The 20,762-nt window shown below is 46.5% G+C and overlaps 3 protein-coding genes across 4 annotated transcripts; 1 reads left to right on the top strand and 2 right to left on the bottom strand.

The window, feature by feature from the left end:
* The first annotated feature begins 716 nt into the window (after positions 1–716).
* Positions 717–3,461, top strand: glipr1a (GLI pathogenesis-related 1a). Its single transcript, XM_034526066.1, has 6 exons — positions 717–1,111; positions 1,261–1,509; positions 1,670–1,755; positions 2,425–2,510; positions 2,819–2,845; positions 2,971–3,461. Exons 1-6 carry the CDS (start codon positions 947–949, stop codon positions 3,120–3,122), a joined length of 765 nt encoding a protein of 254 aa, XP_034381957.1. The 5' UTR covers positions 717–946; the 3' UTR covers positions 3,123–3,461.
* krr1 (KRR1 small subunit processome component homolog) lies at positions 3,440–8,512 on the bottom strand. Of its 2 annotated transcripts, XM_034526064.1 has the most exons (10): positions 8,408–8,512; positions 7,490–7,665; positions 6,793–6,927; positions 6,497–6,622; positions 5,705–5,788; positions 5,209–5,265; positions 4,594–4,764; positions 4,237–4,314; positions 3,973–4,069; positions 3,440–3,884 (listed from the first exon to the last, which is right to left on the bottom strand). In XM_034526064.1, the coding sequence occupies exons 1-10, from the start codon at positions 8,481–8,483 to the stop codon at positions 3,742–3,744; spliced, it is 1,143 nt and encodes a 380-aa protein (XP_034381955.1). In that variant the 5' UTR covers positions 8,484–8,512; the 3' UTR covers positions 3,440–3,741. The 2 variants fall into 2 exon arrangements, with proteins under 2 accessions (XP_034381955.1, XP_034381956.1); XM_034526065.1 differs by having other exon boundaries at positions 3,442–3,884; positions 6,497–6,927; positions 8,408–8,490.
* A 1,079-nt stretch (positions 8,513–9,591) lies between these two features.
* Positions 9,592–16,011, bottom strand: LOC117726496 (zona pellucida sperm-binding protein 4-like). The gene is made up of 11 exons (XM_034526814.1): positions 15,852–16,011; positions 14,310–14,624; positions 14,085–14,206; positions 12,358–12,577; positions 12,107–12,262; positions 11,727–11,917; positions 11,236–11,387; positions 10,870–11,127; positions 10,463–10,616; positions 9,989–10,124; positions 9,592–9,704 (listed from the first exon to the last, which is right to left on the bottom strand). The coding sequence occupies exons 1-11, from the start codon at positions 16,009–16,011 to the stop codon at positions 9,592–9,594; spliced, it is 1,977 nt and encodes a 658-aa protein (XP_034382705.1).
* Positions 16,012–20,762: the final 4,751 nt, after the last annotated feature.

A 20,762-nucleotide genomic window follows, 5' to 3' on the forward strand; every position in this document is an offset into this window, starting at 1 on the left:
GGTCCTACGCAACCTTCACTGTCTCCCGGTCAAATTCAGGATAGACTTTAAAAGGTATTACTCACCAACCTACAAAGCGCTAAACAACCTGGCCCCTCCCCACCTTTCAGAACTCCTCCCCCTCCACGCCCCAACCCGTTGCCTCAGGTCCGCTGGTGCAATCACTCTGAATGCCATCAGGACCAAGCGCCGGACCTGGGGTGACAGGGCCTTCTCAGCTGCTGCACCCCCCCTCTGGAACGCCCTCCCCATTCACATCCGTATTATTAGAGCTCTCATTGCTTTGTGTTTCGTTGAATTAAAACCCCTCAAAACCTGCACAACTGACCGCATGTCTGTGTGTGTGTGTGTGTGTGTGTGTGTGTGTGTGTGTGTGTGTGTGTGTGTGTGTGTGTGTGTGTGTGTGTGTGTGTGTGTGTGTGTGACAATACATAAATGCACACTACGAATCCCAGAAGGATGCCGGGATAGTATTCTCTCATCTTGATCCAGGATCAGAGCCGACTGGTACTCGCCGTGCCTCGGACCTCCGTCACACAGAAACCTGGGTCAGGATTTTGAAAGCACTTCCAATAAAAGGTTTGAATAGATTGGATTAGATTGTTTGAGGTAACGCGTTATATATACTGTCACATCATTTCCTTTTAGAGGAAGGCACCAGGTGTATCTGAGTTACCTCTAGTGGACTCAGTGCTAGATCGGGGTCATGCTTCAATCAAAGGATCAGCGGTTCGATCCCCGCTTCCGCTCCACCACGTCGATGTCTCCTTGGGCTTTACATGAGAAGCACATTAAGTCTGGTTTCTCACCAGCTTCGTGGTGCACATGCAGCATTCGTCAACGCCTCACCACGCATCCTATGTGCAACTTCCTGTGCCACTTTGACGGTTACAGAGAGCGTTTCACAAAGCAGCCTTCCGCCTGCGGCGTCTCATTTCTTTGAAGCATGATGAGCGCGGTGAGGACGCTGCTGTGGGCCTGGATGGTCCTGGACTCGGGGGATTGCTCACTGCCAGACATCTCCGATGGGGACTTCATTGACGAGTGCGTGAGGGCCCACAACGAGGCGCGCTCGTCCGTCAGTCCACCTGCAAGTGACATGCTGCACATGGTAGGCACGATGGCCATTTTGTTCATTTCTCACTATCACCAGTCGCGAGCCGTTTAACTGGACAAATAGCACGAGGAGGTTTCATACATTGTTTTGGGATGAACCTTTAAAGACCAGCTGCTTCACGTCCTTTCCCTGTGTTGGTTCAGACATGGGACGAGGGCTTGGCCATCACTGCGAGAGCGTGGGCGAGGCACTGTGTGTTTGAGCACAACACCTACCTCAAAGAAGTCGGCCGCGTGCACCCCACCTTCTCCTCTGTGGGAGAAAACCTTTGGGCAGGATACCCGCCCTCAGCTTTTAAGGCGTCGAGGGCCATAAAGAGTTGGGTGGACGAAGAACCGAACTACAACCACGGCAGCAACGTCTGCACTAAAGTCTGTGGCCACTACACACAGGTGGGGGGCGCATCTCTTTGGAAGCCACGTGATGTATTAGTGCGTTGTCGGTTTTTTTTGTGGTGAAATGTTGCAAACGGAAAAAGACACAAAGAGGAACTGCTTATAGTGTTTCCTGCTCGCTCTGCATTGCATCACTGAACCCGTTCCTCATGTCCAGGTCGTGTGGGCGAGCAGCTACAAGGTCGGTTGTGCCGCCCAGCTGTGCCCGGAGGAGGTCATCTTTGTTTGCAACTACGCCCCAGCGTGAGTTGACCCAAGAGTTGTTCCCTCAGAAAGGATTTTACATGATCTATTTTCATTATCCCTCCGGTGATTTTACATGTCCACCACACTGAGGTTTGTCTTCTGGTGACGACGGCTGTGGTTAGGCTGAAGTTCAGATCGGTTTCATGGGAATAAACAAATAAGAAATGGTACTCGTTTGCATGTCTGTGTTTTCTCTTTTAGTCAAACAGAAACTCCAGCTCATGCGATACACACTGGTGTTAAATAAACACAAATGTATGATGTATGACATCTGGTCCTTCTTGCCCCATTGTGAATTTAATTAAAAGTAAATATGTACGATAGAGAAAATATTAATACAGCAGTACAATACAATGAACAGCTGTGCAACGCTTTAAAATGTCCCATTAAACCCTCAACTCCTCTCTCCTTGCCTCCCTTGGCTGGGACTAAGGCGCGAGGAGAGAAGGAAAGGAATGGAGGATGTACAAACTGGGAAATGAGACTTGTGGTGATTGTGTTGACAATAACAGGTTCACCTTCAGACGGCCAACGCACCGCGGCGGATACGGGCGACCTGCTGCTTCTGCACTTGAACCTTTTTTCAGAAAACCAATCAGATAAAAGGGCAAAGGTCAACCCAGAGTGAATAAAAACATGTGACTCGGCTGATGGTTCCTTGTGCAGGGGCAACGTGAACAGGAGGCGCCCGTATAAACAAGGAGGGGCCGGCTGCTCTGGATGTGAAGGCCGCTGTGAGGGCCATCTCTGCCGTGAGTATTTCAATCATTGAGACAAAAACACAAGCGCTTCTCCATGTAATCGTGTTATTAATGAACGTAAACCACACTATGTGTGTGTGTGTGTGTGTGATTGTTTGTTTTTGTTTTCTTATCAGGGTCCGAGCGACTCAAAGTCCCCATTTATTTGTTTTACCTGTATTTTAGCTATTCTTATTTATTTTTAGCTTTTAGGATATTTTAAGTGTCTTTGAGAATTATGAAAAGCGCTATATAAATTAAATGCATTATTACTATTATTATTATTTACTATGCACCTGCTTGTCATCTCGTCTTTGCAGGTAGCCAAGAACGAGATTTACAGGAAAGTAAGTGCATGAGCAGCATTCCAACACGCATTCCGACACACACACACTTTCACACTCTCACACACACACTCTGTGAAGGCATCCACATTTCACAAATACTGAAACCACCTAATTGGCGTTTCCAGGTTACACCTGGAGTCCGGACTGGGACCCCGTCCTGGGACCCCGCTTCAGCTATGTGCCTGTTCTGGTGGTCCGGCCCGTCGCCCTCATCTTCACCTTCATCGTAGCGTATGCAGTGCGTCACTTTTATCCCGACGTCTTCTGCTACGAATAGGCCGCCCGAGGAGACGCGGACTTGTTCAGCCGAGTCCCATCGGAGCTGTACACAACAAGACCTCGAGTCGAAAAGGTGCCCAAACTGTCCCCAGACCATTTCACTGCAGTAACCAATGAACTAATCAAAATGTTCACACAAGCAAAAACAACAACACAAGGTGCTCTGCAATGGACTTCGTTCTGAATGCCAAAGAAGTGCCTTTCTGACCATGAATGTGGACTCCTATAATCCTGTATCAAGTACCCCGATCAGTTCTTCTACCATATGTTTGTTTGTCGTGATCAACAGGAATTAAAGCAAACCTAAGATCCAGGTTAATAAAAAATCTGCCTTTAATTTCACATTTCCATACTTTGAAAAACCTATAAACACGGACCGTTCAGACTGGACCACGGTTCGTGGAAGGGAGAGAGAGACAAGAGGGCAATGTATGACATCACTCACTGGTTCAATAAACACCTCCTTGACTGTTTGAGATGGGAGTTCCTTTAGATCAAACACACAGTGCACGTGAGAAGCTGCACCTCCCCGCGTCCTGACAGAGTCCTTCATCTGGCCAACGGGACCGCCACACAAATACCACGGCTACCACGGCTACCACGGAGCGAGTCTGTGCTTAGCCTTTTCTCTTCTTCTTTTTGCCCGTGGTGCTGCTGGCGGGGGGCGCTGGCTTCAGCGGAGGAGCGCCCAGTTTCTTGGTCTTTGCTTTTTTCACTTTCTCCTTGATGGCCTCGATGTCCAGCTTGCCCTCTGCAGGAGCTGTGACAGAAACAAGGAGAGGGGGGGGGGTTAGCAGGTCCACTCACACTTGCTGTGCTCTCGGGTTCGGCCGTGTTCCCGTGTGTACCTTTGTTGGTTTTCTTCATTAGAGGCTTCTCTTTCGGAGGGATGAACGCTTTGTTCCGCTCTTCCTGCTTCTTGGTCAGAGCTTCTGCTTGTTTCACCTGAGAAAGAGGAGCAGAGTCACACACCTTTCCTCTTCCGTCCCGTCTTTGGGCAAACATTTACATTGGATCGTGCTAATCAAGCTGCTTTCCAATTAAACCGCAATTACGCAACAGACGGAAAGAAGGCCTAAAAGCCCAGCTGGAGGAATCCACTCAGGCCTCACCTTGATCAAGTCCAACTTCTTCCTCTTTTTCACACTTTCACGCAGGAAGAACTCTCCCGTGGCCAGCTCCTTGTCGACCTAAAAGACCATCCACAAAGGTTAAGTTAGACTCAGTCTGTCTCAATATGTAATCGAGTCTCAATAACACGGTTCGAACTAAAAACTGACGTTTAGTTGGCAGTCTATAGGAACATCAATCTTTGTTATCTCCTTTAAACAACCTTTAAGGTGGCTTATAATAGAACCCAATGGTGTGTGCTGCATGTTCTCTACAGCTCCTGAGGCAGCTGACATTACGGTGTTCTCCATAGAGAGAGAGAGAGGAACATTAGAATAAATGCTGTTAAAGCCGCCCACCGTGCTCTCCGGCTGCGACGGAGGGAACGGCGTGTACGCCTTCTTCGTGCTCTTCTTCTTGGGCTCCTTGCGCTTGGCCAGGTTCTTGTGGCGGAACGTGGGCAGGAAGCGCTCCCAGCTCTGCAGCCGCAGGTCGGGGTCTTTGGACAGCTCCTGTTTGATCATCAGGGTCTGATGGGTGCGGCCGCCAGGACATTTGGAATAGGGTGGAGTAAATAAGAAAAATGGTGATGCTGCACGGTCAAAGTAATACATTTATAGTCTATTTCGTTAGACCTCTAATTTGAAGACAGCCGGAGGCCTTCATGGAGGCAGAACCACAAGAAATGGGGCCAATGTTAGTTTGAGCAATGAGTTCTTACATTACATACAAGACGGAGCACAGGTCTGAAAACAGAAGCCTGTCGGTGGCTGCTCCACGAGTTGATAGATTTAGTTTTAAATTGTGGCTCCTTCGTGCCCTCAGCTCCAGGTTGAGCCAGCATTGGCGTACAAACCCAGAGGGATGTATTGTCAGTCAGGAGATCAAGAACAAGGATGGAAAAGATCTTCATCGGGCGTGGCTGCAGTCGGTCCAAACGCTTCTACCCAGCCAGTGAAGCGGCGTGAACGCACCTTAATGTTGTAGATGGGATGGATGTTCCTCATCGTGTCCATCACCACTTTGCGTACCTAAAAGACAGAAAGAGACGTGAAAAGAATGCAATGCTTCAAACATTGGTTACAGAAAAAAGACCAAGAATATAATAAATTCTTAATGACTGAATGTGAATATAGTTTGGGTTTCATGACATTTATAGTTCACAATAAAGAGCGACCCGACCAGAGAGGAACGGTGTTGTTTCGATCACCAGGTGCTGTGGTGGTTCACTTTTACACTGTGATCTGTAGCTTCCATCTTTATTACCAGTTTTCACTTCCGTCTGACGGTTGATCCGACTTCAATGAGTGCATTTAGTGAGGGGCGTGTGGGGCGGGGCTTAGCAAAGGGTCATTCAGCTTTGGTTTCAAACTGTGAATTGGGTTTACACTGGTGCTCTTTGTCTTGTGATCGTCCCTCCACCCTTTATGTCAACCTGCTGTGAACAGGCCGAGGCTCTGAAGTTCTTACCTCCTTCAGGCCATTGAAAGGCCCCAGGGCCGACACCGTGTTGCCCTGCACCATCACATAGCAGTTGGTCAATAACTCTAATGCCTGGAGAAAGGGGACAGGAAAGCAAAGTAAGGCATTTAACAGTAACAACCATAGTGTGGCTGATTAGAAGCAATGCTGCCACCTAGTGACATCCATCCCAAAATACACCGCTGTATCCACAGAGGAACTATTAAACATCTGCCGTGGGAGAGGATTGTGACTTCCCACCCGTTACTTTCTAGAGTCACCACGCTCAACGTGTATGTCAGCAAAAAGGAAGTTTTATGAATGTTACCCAGCAACACTGTAAACACATTAAAGGACATGCTAAGTGTAATACTTGTCTTGGTCATGCCTGAAGACAGGGTTAGGTGGTTTAACGGTGTTGCTTGTTTTCTTTACTATTTATAAATGTTTTACAGATCATGGTTTAATGCACTTATTGTAAGTCGCTTTGGATAAAAGCGTCAGCTAAATGACATGTAATGTAATGTAATGTAATGTATCACCGAGTTAAAAGCTCCACTGAGATTCGTTATTAAGTCTATAGTCTATAAGTCTATTATAGACTCCACAGACGCTATGAAGCAACATCTCAAAGGCGTGCGACCTGCACTGTTTTCACTGCTCATTGGGGGGCCAAGTCAGCCTCGTGGAGAAAGTGAGCAACAGTCAAACCTTTTAACAATCACCAACCTCTGAGATACGAGACCCCCCCCCCAGGTGTGAGGTTAGTTTATGAAAGCTGGACATTGGTGTGGGACTCACTTTTAGGGTGGAGCCCTTGGGGCCAATCAGCCGCTGTCTTCGCTTCACAAACCGCTCCCGGTTCCTCACCAGGGTCCCGATTTTGATGATGTCACACGCCATATCATCCTGTAATATCCGCACAGCCTGGAAGCGAGAAACAGTACGAACAGGGAGGATAAACAACCAAATACATTTGCATGCCGCTTGTTTTCTAAAAGCCCAAGGAGCAACCTTCGGGAAGCCGAATCTCCAGGTGGCACGCGCCACAAGGCCGACGACGTCCCGACACGACAGCAGTGTCCTCCGCGTGTTACCTGATCGAATGGGACACTCCTGGCCAGCAGCTTGATGAGATCTCTGGCCCTCACGATGGCGTACGGGTCGAAAGTCTTCTTCGTGGTGCAAACTGTGATGCTTCCCTCGATCAGGTCCAGGGTGGCTTTGATGTGCTGCGAAGAACAAAAGTCTACGTTAGGCAAGAGCCGAACATCACCAGGTGTCTAAACCAAAATTAAACTGTACAGTGACGGCTTGCAATCTAGCCAGGTTCAAGCTCATTTTCATGTGCACATTGAACAGGCTAAATATAAATTACTTTCAATTAGAGTAGAGTTGGTTGTTTCAATACTTATCCTACTTAGACAACACATATCTTCCTTCATCTCACATTCACCCTCTTGCAGGCATAAAATTATCATTGCAAACGGTATTAATTGATTAGAACATTAACTTAATAACTGAAAAATAATCAACAGAATAGTAAAATTACTATTATCTGCAGCTCTGATCAAGAGTGTTCTTGTTTCTTTTACGTCGATACAGATTTTGAGATCCAAAATGGTCATTTAAATCACAGTCAAAAACTTTAAAATCTGCCGCCATCTCCACCTGCGTAAGCGACCAATGAAATACAATTATTTGTGCACGTAAGGTGGGTCCAATAACGCTGTTGTCCGTTTTCAGCCCTTTTCGTCTCAGGATAAAAAGCTGGGGTTGACTCTGTGAACTTACCACATCTCCTAAGGCCTTCTCCACAAGCGGCCAGCACTCTTTCAGGTAGACTTCTCTGTATTTGGGGAAGAGGGTAGCGAAGCTGCTCTCCTCCATCAGACCCCGCGGGTTGTCGTCTTTGGTGAAAGCCGCCTCTTTCCATCCATCAGGAACAGTCAGGAGGTCAGATTCATCCACTGCACGACACAGAGATCACAAACATGCAGTTTGACAAATGTCCCCCCACAGACAACTCAAATAGCATCTCCTCCGTAACCACGACACTAACTGTCTGTACAGTATACCAATGTGCATCTAACACATGGCGAGTGGTGAGCTTAGTTATTTGGGGCATGATATAAACACTTGAAAGACCTACACTAAAAAAAATGTACATTGTTGTATCGTTCTTTGGTTGTTTTAGGAGTGATGCTGCGAATATACTCCGGAGGTAGTAACCCGGTTCAAAAGAAGAGCCGTAGCTGGGAGCTAGCTGACTAAGGACCGTCTATACGGGAGGGGTGTTTCATAAAACCGTCTGGATTATAATTATTATGCTTTGCAGGGAAAAAGGAGACCTTGGTGAGTAGCTAACACGCAACAACCATGTGTGCTTGCAATGTCGGACAAGCAAACACATGGCGTTTTCGAGGCGAGTTTAGTTGTTTGGGGCATGATATAAACACTTGAAAGATCTACACTAAAACAAACAATGTAAATGATTGTAAATCTGTTTTTTCGTGGTGTGAAGGTGTGTAGATATCACTACGTCAACAAATGTGTCCCAACATGCGACGGATCGCTTGCTAGCTTAAAGCTAATTGCTACGTGCCTGGTCCACACGTGAAGAAAAGGCGCCCCCGCTCCGCTCCGCTGCTCCGTGAATGTGTCGCTGCGTGTCGAGCACTAGTGTTCAACTCGGCAGCATTCATTACTCACCTTGGGGTTTAGTCTTTTTCGATTTGTTCCCCGTTTGGGCTTCCCTCACGCCGTCTCCCGTCGTGGAGGACGCCATTGTTGTTGCAGGGTCCGGTTTCTTCTTCGTTGGAGATTAACGGTAGCTTGCATCCTTAGTGGCGCATTACTGCCATCTTGTGGAGTTAGCGAATTCCTGCCTCAGAGCGAGCCAGTGGTCCTCTGAGGGGCTCAGCAGAGCACAAGGAAAGGGTTCTGATGCGACTTGGCTCAGTTATCAAGTCGGCCAAGGATTTGCAATTTCTGAAGTTTCCTACAGGAATAGTTGGCACCATAGCCAGATTTGCATAATGCATGTCTGATAGCCAATTTGCATATTGTCAAACTTTTCTATTACTATTGTTGAGTTTGTGTGTGCAAATGTTCTTTTTTGGAGTTACTGCTTTAAAAAAAAAAAATATATATATACATATATATATCTCAATGTTCATGAATGGCATGTCCCGTCAGTGTGGGAGCCGGTGTTGCACAACATTCTGAGTGACGGCACAGGATGCTGTTCCATGGATGTTCCCGTGTTCAATATTTGTTGTGAATCGTTTCCAGCCTGTGTTCTCCTTCTATGACATGGGCTAGTGTGGGAACTCGTCGAAGGGGCTTTCTCTTCCCAAGCACCGCTTTCAATATTACAGGCCGAAATTTGAGGGGAACTTGTCGGATGGCTGGAGTCACGGGACATTCAACGGTCCGTGCTCAATGCAGATATTTATTAAATATTCTAACTTAACATGCGCTCCGTTTGAGCCGACTAGACAAAGTTGTGCCCACATTACCTAGCTAGCACAATTGTCTTTTCAGGATAATAGTGAAGTAGTGTGAAGTTGAGACGACATTGGGCAGATCCTTTTACAAGAGGAGTTTCAGTCGGTGTCACATCTACAGTTGGGTCCACGTTCTGGTCCCCAGATAGAGAACAGCCATCATGAGAAGCAGTTGTTGAGACTGTTGAGAACACATGGGCCTATAATCTCTTCATAGTTCTACTATAGCGACTAACCACAATTAATACATGTTACCTCATCACTATTATACAAATAAGAGAATCAAGATCATTTCTGTCACATCTGTCTTTTTATGAATGTCCTGCATCGTCACAGCGAACAGTCTTCATGATCAACACAACACACTCCGATATTGTTCCAAACACTTTATTGCAGCTGTAGACGCTCATAGTAAGTCACGATGGCTTTGGTGACGCTCACCGAGAGGACGGTTGCTCCCAAAAAGCCGATTAATCCGGCCACAGTAGGGATCACAGCCCCTGTAGAGAGGGACACAGGTGGGTTCAGTAACTGTCAGAGTGCACGTACGACCTCCGATAGGGAACAACTCAACTTATCAAAAGGTTTTTCAGGGTTCATCAGTGTACATTACTTAAATCTTTTCAATTTAGTATAAAACACATTCCAATGTGCCAAAAAAGATACAGATTAAAAAAAAACATTTCTATTATAAACATTGGACCATACAAAATATGAAACAAAAGTATAGCTACAGATACAGGATGATGTGACCGTGTGCACAAGCACTCTGACATGAACTCACAGTCGGGCGGGGGGCCTGCTGACGCCCCCCTACTGTTGAGGACCAGCAGAGGTCCAGCAGACACAACAGCGGCCCGTTTCCCGTCTCTGCCCGCCCGGCTCACGGACCTCTTGGGGCGCCGCTGGCTGCTGCAGTTCTAGTGCAGAAGTAGTGCTCAGTTGGGGACTTTCACTTGCAAATGATTGCACAAGTAAACATAATCAAATAACTGTATGTATGTAATAGCATATAGTAGCAGTGACTGAGTAGTTTACGTGTGGTGCTGATGCTGCTTATTTTGGGAATACAACTTGGGTACTTTACTTCCCAGTCCAGAAAGTCTGTCACTTGATGGCTGCAGCATTCAATTCTGAATTATTTCCCTTTAAAAGACTCCTTGAAGATAGCAGCGCCATCGGCCTATGATGCGGGAAACTGTGTCATGTAATTGGTCCTAAACAGCAGCCGGGGTCCACCTCGGACCCTTCCCTTTACCTTGATGCAGTCCTCGTCATGTCCACAGATGTTGGCCTGGCAGTGGATGTAGAGCGGCAGCCCTTTGGGCATGGTGAACATCTGAATGGAGAATCTGCTGGTCTGTGCCAGGCCGTTAACAGAGAGCCAGTGGAACGTGTCGTCGACGGCACAGCTGGGGACGAGAGAGGCTGACGTTCAGCTACGGGTGTTCAGACATATGAAATATTAATGCTAACATACAACAGCAACAAGAAATTAAGAGAAACCATCTACGCACTGAACTGAGACGACATCGGTCCATACAACAGGTTTTCTGGTAATTAAAAAGTCAATATAAAATAACCACAATATTAATATATTTTTTTGTGCTTGAAGAACGGTAAATAATCATGTTGCCCCAAGGCAATGGTCCCGTTTCCACCCACCCGTCCTGAAGAAGAACACCCTGGACCGCATCCTGTGGGTCGGTGCTCTCGGTGGCCCAGCACGACTCCACTTGCAGCAGCACGTCGGACGCAAAGGAGTTGTTGGTCTGCAGGGTCACCTGGAAGAACAGGGTGTCCTCCAGCTCCATGGTTACGGCATCCCTGTAGCTGGAGGCGAACGACTCGTTGGTGTGCAGAGTCATGGTCAGGCCCAGCTGCAGTGAAGAGTTGAACTCCATCAGGGAGATGGAGGCGAGCCTACGACGACAGAAAGGATGTGTTCCCATGTTTCTGGGCCTCACATTCACAATGTCGGTCTTCTTTAAACCAGAGCAAAGATGCAGAATATGAGGCCGCTCGTCTCACCACTCCGTGTCCACACTGACTTGAGCGTTGCGAACATAATGCCGTGGGTAGACGCACTTCCAGACGAATTTCGGATCCCACCTGCTGATGGTTTGCAGTCTGGTCAAGGTCACAGTCAGAGTGTTTTGCAATTGGATGTGGGTTTTGTTCACCTGGACACACACACACACATCTAGTTATGGTAAACTCAAGTCACACTTAAAAAAGGTTAGACGGAGTTAACTGTGTCAAAGCGCACTTTACAGTTTCAGCACTGTTATCCAGATATGTCACATGAAACGTTCTCTGGAGGTCTCACTCTCTTGCTGCAGATTATGAAACTGTAGTTTGCTTAAGTTCCAAATGGTCACTCAGTAACCATACCTGGTATGTGAGAATACGCCTTTGGGGTAATAGAGCACACCTATGGCTTCTTAATGACTGACTATGTATCTAGGTTCATGACTTCAAGTGGTTCGTGCCTGCACAGGATCCGTCCGTCAGTCACTCACCCGCCTCTGAGTTCCACATTCGGAGGCTTTTCGTGAGGTGCGGAAGTGGAACATCATCTCGCTCTCATCCACAGCGCACCGCCCGTCGTTCAGCCTCACGTCAACCTCCCCCCCGAGGGATAACACCAGGTAGGGCTTTGCTATTCCACCGGTCACCATTTTACCCAGACACTGGCTGAAAAGGCCTTTTTCTGTCAGAGTTAAAGAAGCACACTTGTTGATGATAATACAGAAGTAGAAATGTGTGTTGCGTTTACAAAGCTAGAGCAGAAATGTACACTGCATGCTAAAGCCACAGTGGAAGCTGCTTAACATGCAGTTCCTCTGGTGTCCACCAGATGCATTTCATTGGATGAGCTATGCAACATTAAAAAGCATACCGTTGCAGACTGGACGGGAGGCCGCGGGAGGCGAGATGACGGCGCTCACGTCGTAGTAGCCATGATGGCACACGCAGGAGTAGGAGCCCAGAGTGTTGATGCACAGAGAGTTACGAGGACACGGCGGTGGCTTGGAGGAAGCACACAGGTCTGGACCTGCAAACAGTCGAGGAAAAGGAGATTAAAGTAAAGAGTTTGTTTCAAACAGATCAGACTTGAACCAGTCGAGCCGGCTGTTCGCCATCACCTACCGTTCCAGTAAATGACCCCATCTGTGACCGTTACCGTGTCAGTCTTAAGGGTGTGAATGTAATCCAGCTGGTCCTCGATTGAAAGGGGCACGTCTCCTTCAGGTTGGGATGCACCAAAAGACACAAACTGAACCTCGGTTTTATCTGGCTCGTCTGCAGGCTCAAAGGAGGCCAGCTCCACGCGGGCTGGCTGGCTGAAGTCTTTAAACAGCTCCTGCAGCTGAATGACACACAAACACTTCAATGAGTATTTTTATTCGGTATATTATGTTTCTGTCTAAAAAGATCTTTACACACATGGGGCATAAAAAATAAACATGAATGGGAAAAAGTTGCAGCACTTTTTCATGAAAAGGTTTGAATAGATTTGTGCAGGCGGAAGATCAACACCCAGGATCCCATAGACCCGGAGCAGCATCTGAGGTCAATTCCTGCATAGCCTGAAGCTACTGCGAGCGCTTTCATTGAGTTTCCTGTTAGAGTTAGGCAGTGTATACGTCAGGCTTTTATTGTGAACGGTGAAATCAAAAGGAGTGAATCTGGCCTACACTGCCTTTGGAAAGTTTTGAGTAATAACATATAAAGTCTTGGTTTGGACCATAGAGCCTCCAGGTTGTTGTACACTGCAGTGGATATTTTTGCCCAATGTGACTGGTTGATGCCTTTATTTAGGGTGAGAACACTCTGAAAAATAGATTATACCTACAAAGCCTTGACTGGTGATGCACCATCATATCTTAAGGAGCTTGTAGTACCATATTGCCCCACTAGAGATCTGCGCTCACTAAATGCAGGGGCTACTTGTGGTTCCTAGAGTCCTAAAAAGTAGGATGGGAGCAAGAGCCTTCAGTTATCAAGCTCCTCTTTTATGGAACCAGCTTCCACTTTCAGTCCGGGAGGCAGACACAGTCACCTCATTTAAGAATAGACTTAAGACTTTCCTCTTTAATAGTGCTTATAGTTAGGGCTGAATCAGGTTTGCCCTGGTCCAGCCCCTTGATATGCTGCTATAGGCTTATAGGCTGCTGGGGGACGTTTTAGGATACACTGAGCACCTCTCTCCTCTTCTCTCTCCTTTACGTCTCTTCATTGCACATTACTAACTCTACTTCTTCCCCGGAGTCTGTGCCTTCTCGCCTCATTAGACCTGGCTGTGTCTGAAGCTGGTCCTGGGTCCTGACTTCTTGTTCCCGTTTCTTGCATCCAGCCTCTGGCCTGGACATGGCCTCCTTCCCAATGGCCCTGCCTCCTCCTCTGTGCCTCCTCCCTCAAGGGCCTGACCTCATTGGTCCGGCCTCCTTTGCGATGCCTCCTGCCTGGTGGGCCGGCCTCCTGCCATGGCCCTGCTGATCCCAGTTAAAGTTTTTTTGGGGAGTTCTTCCTCATCCAATTCGTATGTGTTCAGATTGTAAAGCCCTCTGAAGCAAATTTCTAATTTGTGATTTTGGGCTATACAAAATATACTGAATTGAATATTTGGAGAAAAAAAAAAAAATTGCTTTCGGCACATCAGATTTACATTCCGTGTGAAAGTATTCAATGCAAACACAGTATATGTATGTATATACTGTACACCAGGGGTATTTTTTGCTATTTTCTTTAATTAATTCACACGTCAATATATTTTGTCATAGGGTAAATGGTGTTTAAAGGCCTTTAAGAAAGGCTTCTCGTGGTCAGGGAGGATGAAATGGAACAGGATATGTGGTCCATTTACTTTCTCTCACCTTATCTTTGTAAATCTTCTCCATTTTAGCTCTTGGTTCCGACGCTTCATCCAGTAGTTCCTCAGGCAGCGACCAGGGCACGACCATTGTGAGACCCAGAAGGGCGAAATCAAACTGCAACTCTACAGAACACGCACGCTCATTAGATTACATCATAAATTACTTGAACCAAAACCCCCACACAACGACAGCAGTCGTGTTGGACCAGTGGTACCTCAGACTGACCTTCGTCCGGAACATGTCCAGCAGCCCTCATCTGGAGCCCGGCGGAGGAATCGTCTCCCTGTAACCACACGAGGGAACGTTCAGACTCCCAGTGCGAGCCACATTCCTCCCACACGTCCAGGACGTAGGTCTTCCCTTTCTCCAGCCTCGGAAGCCGCAGCTCCGGGTCGGCCACGCGGCTGCTCAGCATGGTGGTGCCGTTGTCCAGAGACAGCTCGTAGAAAAAGGCCACAGCTGGCTGGTGGGTGGTGTGCGGCATCCACCGGGCGGTGGAGTCGATGGAGTGATATCGGAGGTCAGACACACCGTGAGGCCCTGGGTGCAGACAGTATCGGCCATATAAAACAGAGATAGATGCTGTGTTTATAATCTAAAAGTGAAGAGATTACACTAACAATGATTTAACGTTGCCGGCAAAAACCTGGAAAGCTAATAAGTGACAAATGTCACCTATCATTTTCCTAATAAAAAGTGAATCAAATGAAAATGGGAGGAGTTACTCAATTCCCTTTGTGCCAATACCCAAGATGCTAAATAATCAAAATTGACGAAAACGTAACTTTTGTTAGCTGAAAACACTGAAAGAGATCAGTAACCCAGAAAACTACCAGACAACGCCGTGGTAGTGACCTGTCAATCACCTTGTAGCCCCGCCCTACAGCATACCCTGCTTTATGGTCTGTTTGACTCTAAATTACCATAATTTACTAAATGAACATCATGCTGTATTGAAGAAGACTTGAAACTAGAGATTGAGACCATAAACTCATATACTGAGGGAATAAATCTTTTTGTAGGTCACATATTGTTACTTTAACCAGTTATGTAAATATCTGTCGCAATACACATCCACCCATACATAAATAAAGCTGTGCACTCAAAAGTAAAGTAATATGCACTGCAACAGATTCATTCACACTTGAGAAACACTTATTAGCACAACAGAACACTGCATTTCCATCATGGGTTGGCAGTGAAGTTAGAATAAAAATACATTTGTCCCCAGCGAAATGTAAGACAGACGGATGATAGGGTGCATCAATCACTTACAGAAGAAGCACATGCAGATGTTTTGGAACATGAACAGGGAAACCATGTGGAACACAGATGACGAGCAAGGAATCCATCAGTATCCATGGTGATGGATGCTTCATGGTCATGGTAGAGTGTCCTCTACAGTCCTTCACAAGTTTTTTTTTTTTGTGAATACTGGATTCTGGTTCAAGATTGCATTGTTGCATTAAATTGTATACTTTACAACTCGCTAAGAAAAGGCCCACATCACATTGGCTTGTCATTTGCAAAACGTGTTGTGTTCAAAGATGCAAGTCAAGGGGTTATGTAGCATACGAAATATCTGGACCTGTCGGGGAGTCTGTGGGAGCTCCAGCCAATCAACGTGCAGGACCTGGCGCAGTGTCCAACAACAGGAACTTTACTGAATAAGTTGCCTTTGCAACACAGCTGAATAAACATAAAGACATAACGCACTTCGTCCAGCTTTCGCTGTAGGATAACAACGCGTGCACGTGCTGCCATTACCCGTGTGGGCTGTGACCGCCATGGCGCTCATGAACACGCCGTCTCCACACAGCGCCTCCACCTTGGCCTGGTACTGTTGGCATGGCAGCAGCCCCCCCACGGTGATGCTGGTGAGAAGCGTGGTGCCCTGCAGCGACCCCTCGTGGTAGACCCCGAACATGGAGATGGAGGAGGTGTTCTTCACCTCCCAACTCAGGGTGTAGTTGTCCGGGCCGAACGATGTCTGAGTCAAGGCCTCGATGCCGGAGTGAGCTGGGGATCGGAGAGGAGATTATGTGACGCACTACAGTGTTTTCTAAAGATAAAAAATCATATTTTGGGGTTTAACAGGAGCTGCTTATAGACATCTCAAATATACATTTTCAGATGCTATTGTTGTGCACAATTCAATCTAGTCTTGCTGCTGCAATGACCAGTTTTCTACATTGTTCATGGAGGACTCACCAGAGTTTCCGTCGTTGAGACGCATCCTGCTGTAGCGGGACTCGACCCCCGCCTGGCAAACCGTCTGCAAGCCAAACTTAACCCTGGTGCAGGGCTCCAGGTCAGACAAGACAAATGCAAAGTTGTCCACCTTTTGCAAAAGGAGCACCTCCTCTGTCACGTGATCGGCACCATTGTGATAGAAGACGGTGAGGAGGAAGAAGGAGAACTTTTCAGGGCAGCCCCAGGCCAACGCTATGCTGTTGCTGTTCCACGACGTCACCTCAAAGTCTATGGGCGGGTCTGGGTCTGGTGGGAGGGGCATGAACAATTGACAAAGCGTTTGAAACCAGGGCCCAATCCCAATGTCCCCCCACCACCCCCCTAAGGCCTCAAACCCCGAAAACTCAGGGACTGACTGACATCACCTGGTAAATGGTCGAGTGAGAGAGGGTGTGAGGGCTGGAAATGCCGACTTACGAAAAGGTTCATATAAAGCTCTAAATGTCTGCCAGAAAGCCCTCAAACACCCGTTGACAGGGGGACAGAACAAAACCCTCGAGGACCCTAGTGGGAGCACACCTCAAGGTCTGAGGGTACATCCCAAGACTCTCACTGCATCCCCGTTTCCCTCACTTGTGTCTTTTCCTTGCGTCCTAGTCCCTCTCACCAGGGACGCATGGAGAAGGAAACCATGCGAGGAAACATATTTGAAGACTATTCAGCTGCTTGATGCTCCACGGTGTTCACTAGATTAGTCTGTCATCAGGTGCTAAAACCGGCTTTAGGAAATTGATTAGCAATATTTCATGAAAAACAACATGAATTGTCTGACTCCAGCATCTCCAATGTGAAGAGTTCCTGTTTTTCTTGCTCATATGTGATAATGAACTGAATATCTTTGAGTTTAGAATTTAGCAATTAAAAATAAATAATAAAACATCTTTAGCTTTGGAAACTTGTATCAGATCTTTTTAACTTCATTAAATAATCAATAATCATTAGTAGCAGCCTCATCTGCATTCATAACAAGATTCTGTCGGCGACGGGACAATATTTTGGTGTCAGAAGGCATTCTGGTTTACGTTTGTAGTCAGAGTAGTATTGACCAATCATGTTGGAGCAGGCTTCGATTGCCAGTCCATGTGGAGAGCATACGACATGGAACGCACGGGCCAAACAAACGGGAACCCACCAACCACGAGGCCTTACCGGTAATAGTAGAGAGGCAGGTGAGGGAGCGAGTGCCTGCAATCTCCACACAGGGCACATAGGTGCTGCAGGCCTCCAGCGCCGTGAAGCGGTAGTGGTTGTTGGTGGTGTCGTCGATGCTGAGAGTGTTAAAGGAGCCCAGTTCAATGTAGTAGAGGGTTACGTGGTGGCTGCTGCCGACTGCTAGCCGGTTCTCCATCCAGGAGACCAGCAACATGGAGGGGGTCCTGAACTCCAGCTTGACAGGGAGACGCATAGTGTGGCCTAAGATGAGCAAAACCAGACTTTCAGACAGACAAAGAAATACTAGTATAAATGATAAACCAAAATGATTAACACGCGCCGTAAACGTGCTTGGCAAACGTCATCGCAGTCAACATCTTGGAGTGCAGCACGAGTGTAAAAAGGTCAAGGAGTCACTCATCTGTGGACACAGTTTATCTCACAGTCTCATGCTCCAATATCTTTTTCTGGACAGCCCGACTAAAAAGATCATACACCACTATCCTTGAACCCGTTAGGCAACATAACATCAACAGAAGGCAAGAAACACCTTTGCGACCTTTAAAAGACCTTCAGGTGCTTTGCTTTCTTAAGAGTTATTAGAGCAGATCAATACCCGTCTCATGACCACCAGTTTGAAATACAGCTAGAGTCTGCAGACATTAGCTTAGCACCTTTTCTTGAGTGGGAGCAGTGGCATGCTGCAGGCTCATTGCCACCATGAGGTCTTGTCATGTTCACACATTAAGCATTAATTAGTTAGCTTTGAAGGAGAAGCTGAAAAGCTGATTTTCTACCTCTGAATAGAGCAAGACTAGCCATTTCCAGTCTATGCTATGCTAAGCTAATTCTGCTAAACCCCAAATCCACACAGTCTCCACAGATTACCCTCCCTCTGATAAAAGCAGACTAATGCAATGTCCACCCTGGGCCCAAACCAGATTATCCCCTATGAAAGCCAGGTCTATGTGCAGGTTGCAGAACAAGAATACACTTCAAACTCGCATAAACGGATAATCTCACCAATCGCAAGGAAGAAGTTTTCATCCTGGTGGAAGAATAATGTTCCATTTTCACACGCAAACACGTCGGTGGGACTCATCAAGTCCAGGAAGCCCTGAAGAGAGACCGAGGGATCATCAAAGAAGGCCGAAGAGAGGCACTGCGTCTGTAGTTTGATCCGTTCCATCAGATTTACCTGAGTGGCATTTGTTGGTTGCTCTACGGGTTTCTGCCGGCCTCTGACTTGAGTGTACTTAGTACCTTTGATGAACACATTTAAAATCAAACATTTAATAACTACTGATTATTAATGGATCAAATAAACCTGATGCCAAGTTGAAAGATGCTTACGCGGGGTGATTCTTAAAGTCCATGTCTGAACAGAGCCTCCGTACTCAAGTGTCAGATGGTTTTCTACAGCCGGGGACACCGTCAGGGAGGAAACTTTACCCACCTTCTGGATGGATTTCAGTGTCGTATCGTTGAGCCATACGTTTACAGTCTGCCTAAAAAGATGGGAAATGGTGACGCCTTGGTACAATCCCATTTTCCCTCTATAAGAGAAGGTCTTTCCAAATCCCATCTATGAATCTGCTCATCACAACCTTGTGAAACTTAAAGTAATAACATTCCCCTTACCAGCCACTCTTCAATTTAGTATCCATCTGATACATTAGGTCAGCTTATCCAAGGGGCACTTTCTGGCCAAAGGCATGTGGACGCCCCATACACTTGTGTACTTTGGGTCTGGGGCTCAGTTTAATGCAATAGCACAAAATTATACTTTAAAAAAAAAAAAGTTAGACAATAGTGTGCGTCCAGCTTTGTGAAAGTCCTTTTCCAGTTTCAGTATGACAAAGCTCCGGTGCACAACTGGAGACCCATAAAGAAATGGTTTTGATGAACTTGACTTACTGACCAGCAAAAATCACCACACGCGACTGGACCACCAACCGCGAACCAGACCTGATCCCAACATCAGCGTTAGACCCAATGAACACACTTGTACCTAAATGGGAACACGACCATGTTGTGGCATGTTCACCAGTTCAGGGGCCCACATACCTTTGGTTACCTCCAAACAAATACAAATGGCTAAAAACATACAGATGTTAAACCTCCAGAACAAAACAGATGTAAATATTAGAGTTTACATTGAATAAATGAATGCCGAATTTACCAGGAATATAACATTATTCATAAAATATCTCAAGTAATGTCCAGGCTCGCCAATTAGGCGAGAAGCACAACATGGTGTTTTTTTTGTAGATGCAGTTTGGCGTATTGTTGCGGAAGGCCCTGAAGGCCACGCGTGTCCACGGCGCGTGTACCTTTGCAGAGCGTCGGCCGGACTCATCCAGCAGATGGAGAAGGAAATGTCGTCGCAGCGTCCTGCGGGAGAAATCAATTGAAATACTTCCCAATGGAACAGAGTCGGGTTTAACTGAACTCGCCTACTCACCAAACGATATCGTGTGAGGCACCAGGATGAAAATGATGAACGACAACTGGAGGGAGTTCCTGGAAATATACAGAGCTGGTTAACCCGTGGCATTCAGACTACGTGACATCAAACCGTGTGTGTTATTGTCACTAGAATGATATCTCTCGTTTCTTACATTGTCTTTGTAATTCCAGCCAAGGAAAGCTCGTGTTTATTAAAGCGAGCGCTTGCTGGAAACGTCACAACTCCTAATGAGCCTCAGGTGTGCGCCGCCCTCACGCACCTGCTCCGATCCGGGTCCTGAGGACCAGCACGTGCACGTGTCATTTTAAACCTCACAGACAGAACACAGTGTAGTATAAATGTTGCGCACATAAAATGTCCGATAGCTTAACACAATAATCATCACAAGAAAGACAATTAAACAGGATAACAGTGATTCAGTTCATTGATAATAACATATTTCATTTGTTCCCTTACTAACGTTATGTATTTGCTATACACAACTATATAAACACAACTTGTCATCCATTTTAAACATTGCTAAAGCTGCAACTATAACTCTTAAATCCAGGCGGAAGACATCTCGGTTTGCTGCTGCCTTTTATGAAATCATGTATTTCCTTCTTGTGTTTCTGTCTTATTCTATGTTGTCTTGTTTCAAATTCCCTGGACTGCTTTTAACTGTATTCATATGTCTTGTTATTATGTTTCTTTTTCACTTTGCTTTTAATGTTTTAATGTGAAGCGCTTTGAAATGCCTTGTTGCGTAACTTTTCTATATGAATAAATGTACCTTGCCTTGTAATTGCAGAATATAAACTCCT

Source organism: Cyclopterus lumpus, chromosome 23 (assembly GCF_009769545.1).
Source record: "Cyclopterus lumpus isolate fCycLum1 chromosome 23, fCycLum1.pri, whole genome shotgun sequence".
NCBI lineage: Eukaryota > Metazoa > Chordata > Actinopteri > Perciformes > Cyclopteridae > Cyclopterus > Cyclopterus lumpus.

Bases quoted from the DNA above. Each gene is read 5' to 3' on its own strand.
- krr1 (XM_034526065.1), bottom strand. From the start codon at position 7,631: ATGGAAAGAGGCGGCTTTCACCAAAGACGACAACCCGCGGGGTCTGAT. The intron at 4,765-5,208 runs GTGCGTTCACGC...CGCACCCATCAG, and splicing joins ATCCCATCTACAACATTAAG to ACCCTGATGATCAAACAGGA. The intron at 4,315-4,593 runs GTGGGCGGCTTT...ATGGTCTTTTAG, and splicing joins CGTCGCAGCCGGAGAGCACG to GTCGACAAGGAGCTGGCCAC.
- glipr1a (XM_034526066.1), top strand. From the start codon at position 947: ATGATGAGCGCGGTGAGGACGCTGCTGTGGGCCTGGATGGTCCTGGAC. The intron at 1,756-2,424 runs GTGAGTTGACCC...TTCCTTGTGCAG, and splicing joins GTTTGCAACTACGCCCCAGC to GGGCAACGTGAACAGGAGGC. The intron at 2,511-2,818 runs GTGAGTATTTCA...TCGTCTTTGCAG, and splicing joins CTGTGAGGGCCATCTCTGCC to GTAGCCAAGAACGAGATTTA.
- LOC117726496 (XM_034526814.1), bottom strand. From the start codon at position 16,011: ATGTTCGGGGTCTACCACGAGGGGTCGCTGCAGGGCACCACGCTTCTC. The intron at 12,578-14,084 runs GTGAGAGAAAGT...TGTGTCATTCAG, and splicing joins AGAAGATTTACAAAGATAAG to CTGCAGGAGCTGTTTAAAGA. The intron at 12,263-12,357 runs GTAGGTGATGGC...GACTGTTTGCAG, and splicing joins TGGGGTCATTTACTGGAACG to GTCCAGACCTGTGTGCTTCC.